The sequence below is a fragment of the Triturus cristatus genome, chromosome 5_2 (assembly GCF_964204655.1).
Source record: "Triturus cristatus chromosome 5_2, aTriCri1.1, whole genome shotgun sequence".
Classification (NCBI taxonomy): domain Eukaryota; kingdom Metazoa; phylum Chordata; class Amphibia; order Caudata; family Salamandridae; genus Triturus; species Triturus cristatus.
Window position 1 is genome coordinate 71,446,822 of NC_140588.1, and position 10,692 is coordinate 71,457,513.

Consider the following 10,692-nt stretch of genomic DNA (forward strand, 5'->3'; position numbering starts at 1 on the left):
CCAACCACCATTTAGAACTCAACCTAACTAAAAAAGAATTTTCTTTTGATCTCATCTCTGAAAGCAAAAACGCAAGTACAAGTATGGATGGCTAGCCTTCCTGCCCTGGATGGCTGCCCCACCATTGTCCAGAGTGCCAGATCACTCAGCATCACCCTTGACATTCATCTCAACACATCACAGCCATGACCAACAGCACACAACTCCAACTTAGGCAGCTTTGGGGTATCAGACAATTGATTCCAGAACACGATCTCAAATTAGTGGTCAGTCACTTGTGCTCTCTTTCCACTAGAGTATGGAATTGCTCTCCACTCTAGCATTCCCAAAGTTCACCTTGGCCCTTTGAGAGCAACACTATATGCTGCACCACGCTTCATCCTAGGTTTCAAGAAATTTGCCCCCATATCTCCGGCTCTACTAACCCTCCACTGGCTCCCCAATAAAGTGCAGACCTAATTGAAATTTGCTTGTATTACCCACAGAGCGCTGCACTCCTCACCCTCCTATGTGAGCTAGAAAAAGAAAATCTATGGAGCACATAAGGGGTCAAAAAATGCCCAATCCCTCATATTGGAACCCCCACCTTCCGTTGCGAATGATACACGAACCAGTCTTTCTCCGGAAGTGCCACTAGAATCTGGGACTATCTGCCGCCCTCCCTCCGGCTAACCACCTGCCTATTAACCTTCAAAAAGTACCCCAAGGTCCTCCTTTTTGACAGACATCTTGGTTAATTTACCCTTGACCAGACTTAAGTATTCTCTGATTTCTATCCGACCTGCCCTCGCTATATGACCGCACCATCTAAATAGATGCTTTAACTGTGTATTTCCTCTGCCCAATTGCTGCAACTTTTCTTGTGATTACTCCTGCACACACCGACCAAAGTAATCGTCTGAGTTTAATTGCTATTAATGTAACACCCTGCAACCCATATCTCCTATTTGTCTTAAAGCGCTCTGATGCATTTGGGCCATGTCCGCACTATATAATATTGCAAAAATAAATATTAACAACAATAAAAGCATACACCTAAAGAATGCATACTATTGGTTTGACAATGCTTTCTAGCAGTTTTATTTAATGTCAAATAACTTAGTGACAACAAGGTTGTTGTGAAAAATTTAAATTGAAAATGCTTCAATTTTGAAAATGTGAGATTGTCAATTTTAAACATCACAAAGATCTGTGGAAAGGGGAATCGTTTTCTTAGTGTTTAAATCACTTATGTTCTCCCTTTACATTACTTTCCTCTGCAATCTTCTCTTCCCTCATCTAACTTTCTGCAACCCCTCCATCTGCATGTCTTACACTTTATATCCTTCCTCTTCATAACTGCCTTTTCTCTCTGTCCTTCTTCATGTACTTTCTTACGTCATCCCCCCTTTGCCACTCCCCCACACACATTCACCCTCACCTGTAAACACAGCTTTTTGTTTTTTCCTTTGGCGCTGTCAGTATTTTAACAGCTGTGCATGCCTCTTTCACACTCTTTCGCACAACACTGTAATTACATTTGGCACATATGTAACTACCAGTCTTTGTGCTCAGTAGAGTGAAAAAGGATTAGATGTGCAGGTAGTCTAACACTTTATGACCCACCGACCAGCACTGTGGGAATCTAGCACTGCCTTCAGCCTCAACTCCACAGCTCTGAAGATGCCCCTTCATGAACATTCATCCACACACTGAACTCACCCAGCTATATAGAGGCGACTCTGTGCACTGTATGCACCATAAAAGAAGCATTGGTTTCATCCAAAACAAAAAACACAGCATCTGGAGAAAACATATACTGTTAGGGAGTGCACAATAAAGGGGTTTCTCGAATTGAATATAGGGTCCAGTTGGGACCCACTTCAAACTCGCTATTTCATTACTATTGGTATAAAGCTACATAACGTTGTGAGCTACCTAGAGAGAGACAGAGGCAGATACAGGCAGACCCCAGGTTAGATAGAGAGCAGTGCTTAATTTGTAAAATATGAAGTGCAGGTGCTCAAATGTTTTTGGGAGGCCACACCTACTTTTCTTCGGCTCCACCCATTTCCACCACCGGCACCACCCACTCTATTAGCTCCTCCCACATCCTCAACTGGCACTGCTAAAAGTCAGATGTAATCAGTGGTTAATTTGTAAACAACTTAACTCCATAATGCAGGGGCTCTCATTAGGAGGCAGCTTGCTCCAGCTCATTTCTCCCGTTAGTGCCGCTAAAAACAGATTCAACTGCTAACCATGAAAGTGGGGAGAGAATGTGGCACATTGGCCAGAGCAACCGACTTCAGAATTGACTGGTGCTCAGGAAAAGTGCCGGCGTTGGTGATTAACTGCAGTGCTGAGCACTGGAAACAACCGGCTCAAATTAAGCACTGGCACTAAGGTTCCAGGCACCCTACATTTAAATACCCTGCCTGCAGCCAGTCAACAGCATTACTATGAGGGGGGGGGCTTTACAACTCTAGAGCATAGAAAGGTCCTGGCAGCTCACTCAAGCCAGCAACAATTTGCAGCTGTAAGCAGAGGGCTCAACCGGGTCCTACTCAACCCCATGAGCATGGGTGCCTTCAGAGGGGGTGGGGGGATGGGGAGTTGAGGGTTAAAACAGGAACTACCCTGGCATTTTCCTGAAGGTAGGATCCTTGTGCAGACCTCAGATGGGACAGTAGAACTAGTCATTCTACTCCATCCACTTCAAACCTCAAGGCCCCCTCATAGGGAGCCAGGTTTCACTGCCCTGAAGGCCCTACTTTGATGGCACCTCCTTGCCATCCAGGGAAGCTGGGCCACATAGCACTGTACCAGCTCTGCACAGCTAACTTCACTCACATCCAACATGCCTTCCATCTCAAACACAAGGAATTAACTCAAAAGCACCAATACCACTGCAGCCTGTTTTAAACCCTCAGGCTAAATAGAGTTACATGGAGGTTCAGGAGGTATAGACCAGTAGATCGGAAAACAGCCCTGTCCTTTCAGCAGTCACGTGTGGTCGCAGGCTGGTTAGCGAAGGAAGGGAAACACTGACAAGGGCAGTGAAGAGATACAAGGCCAGGAGACTGTCAGGAGCAGGATGGTCCAGAGGTGTGTGAAGGTGCATGAGATGTGTTGCTGGACAGGAGAGGGAGCATTAGAGTCAGGAGAGGTCCGGGCGGCTGATGTGTTTCAGGATGGGGAGATAAGAAAGAGATTGATGCATTTGTTTATTACTTTGGGATTATATTATTGTGTAGGGCTATGGGTCAGAGGATTTGATTTTGAGAGTTTGTCGTGCCTCGACAAAAACATCCTTTAACCAAATGTAAAGACATCAGGGCATGTCTATAGCTCCTTCAAAGTTTCTCCCAAAAACGTCCATACATACCTACGCTCCCCAATACACCGAAGAGACTTTCAGCCGCCTTGTGTTCTCAAAAAGAGATCAACAGAAGAAGTGATAGAAGGAAATATTCCGGAATTAATTCTTGCAATATTCACCCTAGAAGGGGAGTTGGGTGGGACACCCAAGAACCAAACCCAAGCTAACATATTCTAGTAACATTCACCAGTCTAGCAGGAACTACAATTATTGATCCAAGGTAACTCTGGTGACACCTGAAATTCCCCTAACCCATACATGAGCAAGAACACCAACGCCGAGCTTGCCACCACCAATAGAAATGCATAGCTTCCCTTGCCCATATATGGGCAAGCAGAGTTTACGACCATCAGTAGAAATGCGTAGCTTCCCACCACCCTCTTCTATATCCGCCATGACATCTCTCTATGTATATTTTTTCACTTTTTTCTGCAGACATAAGATGGCCCAATTTGGATAAAAACGTTTTTCTCCTGTCTCGGCACATATAGGTTTGGTTTTGCTCTATATTTCATTGGGGGTGCTAAATTTGAAAACCCATAGACTACTGCTGGATGCTCTCAGACTTCGTGTGGCCAAGTGGCCCTTATTTTGCGGTTTTGTATAGTGCAAACTTTCCCCGAAGTTATTGTAGTGCTTTACATTAGCACCAGTTACATTTCACCAGAAAAGATTCATTTTTTGGAAGGCGAGGGGAGATTAAGTGATTTGCCCAGAATCACAGGATAGTCGACCCCGAGACTCGTAACCCGATCCCGGCAACTCTTTCCACTCAGTGAAGGCTTCTTCGTACAGTTTTCACATTTGTGGCCGCAGCCTGCCAGAGTTTTTGCGAACTACCCAAAACGTTTGCAAGGTTTTTCGTGAGGCCCAGCAATAGAAATTTGAAAGTGCACGTGCCAGAGAACACTCTCTCCCGTAAATCCCTCTTTGGTTGCATATTTACATAGCGCGAACTCGACCCGAAGGTATGTGCTTAACATTAGCACCAGTTACATTTCACCAGAAAAGATGCATTTTTTGGAAGGCGCGGGGAGATTAACTGATTTGCCCAGAATCACAGGATAGTCGACCCCAAGACTCGTAACCCGATCCCGGCAACTCTTTCCACTCAGTGAAGGCTTCTTCGTACAGTTTTCACATTTGTGGCCGCAGCCTGCCAGAGTTTTTGCGAACTACCGAAAACGTTTGCAAGGTTTTTCGTGAGGCCCAACAATAGAAATTTGAAAGTGCACGTGCCAGAGAACACTCTCTCCCGTAAATCCCTCTTTGGTTGCATATTTACATAGCGCGAACTCGACCCGAAGGTATTGGAGCGCTTTACATAGCATGCTTAATTAATTAATTTTTCCCCACAAAGCAGTCTCAGTCTAGGCCTTGAGCTGCTTACTACTACCAGACACAGCACTGCTACTTACTAGCTGATCGATGCCCGCAACGCCACGGTCGTCGGGGGTCGGGCCGACTGGAACGAGATGACTCTTGGTGAGCTGCTGCGCGCCGCGGTTGTTATGCTGGGGCGGACATTGCCGCACAGCCGCTACCCCAATATAACCAAAATCCAGCCCAAATCCGTGACCTCCGGCGCTGCGGCCCGCCCACAGGCACGTGGCTAAGACCGCCCTGGCGCGCAGTGTGCCGCCATCAAAACAGTTAGATATTTAAATGTATCTGAATAATGTATTTCCTCTGCAGCAGGCTAAGTGTCTAAGTCCCACAGCAACACTTTTAACCACCGGCGTTGAGACCCACTCAGCAGATGTGAAAAACACGCAGCGGCTGCACGAGAGTACAGTAGTAAGTTAAATTCAAAAATAAATGTGACTTGCGCAGCCGATGCGTACTGTAGACCCGCCCCTGTCAAATAAGTGCCGGTGCTAAGCACCGGAAAGCACCGGCACAAATTAAGCCCTGAGAGAGAGGCAAAAGATAGAGGCGAGAGAGAGAGAGAGAGAGTGTGTGTGTGTGTGTGTGCCTGCGTGCGTGCGTGCGTGCGTGCGTGTGTGTGTGTGACTGTCTTTTGACTGTCATGATGCCTTTATCAGGGGTCTTCCTGGAAGGTGGGGCCCAGGGAAATGTTCCACCTGCTGCCTTAGAACGGCTATGACGAGAGCCCAGTAATCCAAGGGCCCTCTGGAGCTCAAGTTTGGCTCTCTGTCACTACCTAATCAAGAGGCAGGGACTCCATATTCCTTGCTTGCATTGAATGAGTGCCAAGGCACCCTTGGTGTGACACTGGACTTTTGTCTACAAAGCATCCTCACAGGCTGACGCATTTAAATATAGAATTGGAGGAATATATCCTTCAACTCATTCGGCATGCGTTAGTTAACTCATGCATGCAATATATTTCTACAGGACCTTAAAAGTGAGCCCAGTTAACTTCATGCGCAGTGCAAAGACAGGATTCGTTTCCCAAAGATGGAGGACATCTGAACATGCAGAGAGGGAACACAGGTGCAGCGCGGTTCCCAAAGTACAACCCTCGACAAGAGAGGCCGTTATAAGTGAGTAATGAAGCACCGTGCCTTGTTTCTAATGAAATGTGGAGTTATGAAAGCGCTGCTCTGTCACAGCCAGCGGATAATCACTGCTCCCTCAAATACTTCGATTTCAAACCGTCAACAATTTACGTGTACCGTCTCTTCCAGCGATGCTATCACTCTTTAATTTCCGGGAGGCCATTTCGGATATTACTGGAACAGGTGCAGTTCGCGCGCACCCAGCAAATGAGGGATTTTTATTATTATATCTTAGCTTCATCTGTGCGTTTCCAAGGAAAATAGAAAGTAATATCTCAAGAAGTCTTAATACTCGGGTAAAAATATCCACCGTGAAAATACTCATAGTGTATTACCCATGCTGCCATCGCTGCTTTACTCTTTAATGAAACCGTTTGATGGCGTTTCTTTCAGTAGAAGGCCAGAAGTCATTTTTTGTGGGTATCTCAGCAGACTTTCGTAAGGATTCATCCGACCTTATATGAGACTGTACTCATACAACCCTGCCAGGTACAGGTAGGCAGTCACAGTTGCTGGTAAATAGAACAGATGGGCCCAATTCACAAAGTTAAATTGGGCCACAAATGTAAATATACGGCTAAATTGACTTTATTTAATCCTGTCCCGAATTCATCATGGGATTTCTGACAGGCTTAAGTGTATTTGCTACTGTGGAGTTTTCTGATATTTGTGTGCAGACGTTCACCATGCTAAATCCTAACTCAGAGGTAAGGGGTGGTTTGCCTTTGACGTTTGGGAATGCTCATGAACATGTACAGTTTTGGGCATTCCTAAACTCCCCTGTGACCTCTTCCCACCCTGGAAATGGTTGGAGATTTCCTCAAGCAAGGGATGGAGAAACCCCCGTTCTAGGATGAGAAGTGGAGTGGACCACCCCAAGATTTTCCAGGGGTTTAAGTGAAGGGCGCTTTTCAAGAGGAAACTTGCATTTGCAAAGGAGTTTCCATGCGCCCTGTGCGGTGTTCTCCGTAATGGAGAACGCGGGCTGTGAGAATAAGGTCCCATGGAAAGAGTGACATGAGAATGCCCAGTAGTACACCAGGAAACCGGTGCCTGGCACAGCTTTTCATGAGTACTACTAGGAATGTGTGAATGGAACAAAGTCCATAGAGAATGCTTACGAAAAGGTGAACCCTGTACCCATAAATATACAGTTTTTTGTGTGTGAATAGGGCACAATCTGTGTAGGTGTTGACTACCTGTTCACTTGTTATTGGAAAAGGAACATGATTAACTATGGAAACTCCATACTAACAAATTTTCCTAAGGCAGGTTTGCACCCTTGGAGACAAAAAAAAAGTCCGCCACCCATCTCATTTAAGTTGTTCGAAGATTTGGGACCATAACACTAGTGTTAATATTCTTGAAGTGGTTGCCGGTGGAATCCAGAGGCTCCTACAAATTAGTCTACATTACCTGCTCAGCCATTGGCTCAAATTACCCAGAATACTTCACATAAAATTTTAAAATTGCAGGAGGTAATTGTAAAGGAGACGTCCTAAATTTCAAGAACAGAAGACACTGTTTCAATCCTTCTTTGACTCTACTCCTCATATTTGAAACATCATTGCCCCCGAGCTCTGCCAACCCCCATCCCAGAGGCTTTCAAAAAAGAATTCTAAATTCAAATGATTTTCTGACTAGTCTGTCAATATACATCATCTGCTGACAGCCTACCAATAATTGTGTCTGGATGTACATCTTCAGCAATGCTTGTCAACTGACTCATTTACATACATGTTTTTGCATCTCATAGTCATCCTATCATTAATGTCCCTCTTCCCTTCTTACGTGTGCATCAATGACTCATTTATGTCGCTATAATTGTAGTTGTCACATAATCTTAGTGTCTTCGTTATTGTATTGTTTTTGATTTTATAGTTTTTCTGTTTCTGATCAATGTACAGTGCCATGACCCCCTAGGAGCTCAGCACTGGCTCTAAAACCACTAGCAAATGAATTAATATAACAGCGTGTGTGTTAGACCACTCCTTTGGGCATGGGGTGACATTGATGTTCTTAAGGCTGGTGTCCCACTGTAAAAGCACACAAAAAGCTTAAGTGTGATGGATGATGCTGACTAAGGTATTTAAGGGGCGGGTTGGCGGGGTTGTAACAGTTTCCTCAAGCATGTTCATCACATTTTCTGCTCTCTGTTGAAAGTTTTGCTAAAGGAAGCAGGCATGTCCTTAAGAAGACTTATTGTTCGATGTGCAAAGAGACTCAAGCTGCATGTCAATGATGAGTCCCAACAAGACCAAAAACGGATCGGAGCTCAGGATATTCCATGTCACATCCGGAGAGGATGTAGTCTGCAGTTCAGACCAGATTCCTACATCTGGGCAGGCCCAGCCTGACTTTCAAAGGTTTTATCACGTTCCACAGCATAGGAGTTTGTGTGAAATTATGCGTAACTGCTACCTTTGTGTATCGCAGTGGTTTCAAATGGTCAGATCATTCACTATTTTTGGTCTTCTGTGCACATTAACATCACACTCTCTCGTTTGTATAACAACCATGAACCATGTTATTTGTAGTCTTTTTGGATCATATACACACAAACTTTCTCATGGGCTACTTCAGAACTTTCCAGTCCACTGCAAGAAATATGAATCTACTTCCAAGCAAGTGTGACATGCACAAGCGGATCATAAAGGCATAAAGGGTATTTTGGGTACCTCTGAAGAGTTGTCGCATTTCCCATCAGAAATAATGTGCAATAGGTGTGATTTAACTTGAAACAAAAAAAAAGTTTCAATTAAATTAGCATATGGTGTGAGCGGTCAAAGCTGAGAAGAAAACATATAGAGAAGATAAACTATTCTTGGTGCAGTGAGAAACATGACAACAGTCATCCAGGGGCACTGAGTGGGTGGGTAGAAGATTGTATCCGTCACATGTTGAGGTTGATGAATCAATAGGTTGCACCGGAAGTTCTATTTTGTAAACAACTATGAGATATGATTTTATTTTTCAATAACCAAATTTTCCATCTTCAACACCTTATGGCCCACAATTTGGACATCAAGAATGTTGTAACGATAGACAGCCTTGATTAAATAGGTAGTGTTTTTTAAACTGTTTGGATTGGATGTAACACATTCAGGGAGCCGCTTCAAGACAACATAGATGGCTTTACTGCCCCAAAAGTATGAGAAGAGTCAGATTTTAATTATTAAAGAAGATACCTACCAAGCACCTTTAACGTGGAACCAACTCCCCCTACCTCTAAGACAATGCTCTGACTACTTCAAATCCAGAAAGATCCTGAAAACCACCCTCTTCTCAGAATAACATCGTACCGCCCTTCTTTCACAGCACCGCAAGCGCCGAGAGACCCCCTCGGGGGTGATTCATGCGCTATATAAACTATTTAACATAACATAACTATTTAACATAACATACAAAGATAAACGAATAATGAATAATGTGCCCAGGAAGAGGGATGGAAGTAAAATGATTTTTGTCCCCACCCCATTCCTTCATCTGTTAAGCAACCAAGAATCATTTTATAGTTTAGACAATAGTTTAGGTAACTGTACCAAAGGTATATTGAAAATATCGATGTCTCAATTGACAAAGTAAAAAGCACACCTTAATCCAACCCAGGTAGGATTTGCAAAGATGCTGAAATTGTGCACTATTTTGGCATTTGCAGAAACAGACCGATTTAATAGACTAACGGGTTTACACAATACCAAGGGGCATTGGTGACAGGTTTCCAGTCTCCTAAAAGGTTTTTATCCGCACTAACGTCCATTTTACTGTGTCTATCTTGACCACTTCTTCTTTGCCCCTTTTAGTCCCTGTTTCTTCTTACCTAGTTAGATGCTATGTGGCCTCCACAGGTCAGGGGTAAACCGTAAATAGAGGACACATTGTGATAGGGAAGGCAGCAGCAACTTTATATACCAATGGTACCCAGGGTTTACTCTCTTTCTGTGCCCAGCATGCCACCTGTTTTGCTGTCTGGACAAGACTACATTTCCACACACTCTGGCCATTGTTGCTCTAGCTTGGTGTGTTGAATATTACACTGCAAATTAGGAGAGGCAAGCTTTATTGTGTCTGGCCCAGTTTCCTATTTCAAATTCTGCGCACTTTGCAATCTAGCACTTTAACTCGAATATGCCAATGCTGGTAGAGGTGGTAAGTTTTTTTTCATGTTTTAAATGTCTTTATTTGCAAAATCCTTTCAGCTTATTTTGATCTTATACTTGCTCTTCATTTTTTATTGGTCTGTATGTGATGAGTCGTGGCATGATACAAAATGCTTATTTGATCTATGATGACATGTTTGTATGCCTCTGTGAGGAAGGTTTTATTTATATTGTTTTTATGCCGTACTTTTCTGATCGTGGAGATTTAAATAAAGTATTTAATGAATGAAATTCTAAGAACATTATTTAAAACAAACTTTAAAATCTTCTAAGTGAAATACAAGCATAGAAATCAAAAACCTAAAACTTAAAAATTAAAAATAGAAAAACAAGCTCCGAAATGTTTTTAATCATAAAACCTTTCATGAACACATTTCATGGCTATTTAATTCCATTTTAAAATAATCCCAAAATGTAGTGACTGTTGAGTATTTCTCAATTATGTTACCTCTTGTAAAGAACTCTAAGTGATCCTTAATAGCCCCTAACCAAAATGCACAGGGTATTATAAAAAACTTAAATAAATATATAAAGCATCATTGCTAGTTACTGTGCTCTGTTACCATTAGTGATTTCTCTGACAAACAAGTTTCATAAACATTAGGCTGGGACAAATACTTATCGCATGTAGTTTTGTTCTTAAGGCATA

At 43.3% G+C, this 10,692-nt stretch overlaps 1 protein-coding gene across 1 annotated transcript in view; it reads right to left on the minus strand.

Annotated features, from left to right (window-relative positions):
• LOC146822677 (uncharacterized) overlaps positions 1–5,749 on the minus strand; it is a 915,078-nt gene extending 909,329 nt beyond the window's left edge. The window contains exons 1-2 of the mRNA XM_085606263.1: positions 5,745–5,749; positions 4,780–4,984 (exon numbers count right to left, since the gene is read on the minus strand). Coding sequence (XP_085462389.1) covers positions 4,780–4,984; positions 5,745–5,749 — 210 coding nt within the window. The remainder of the gene's footprint in view (positions 1–4,779; positions 4,985–5,744) is intronic.
• Positions 5,750–10,692: the final 4,943 nt, after the last annotated feature.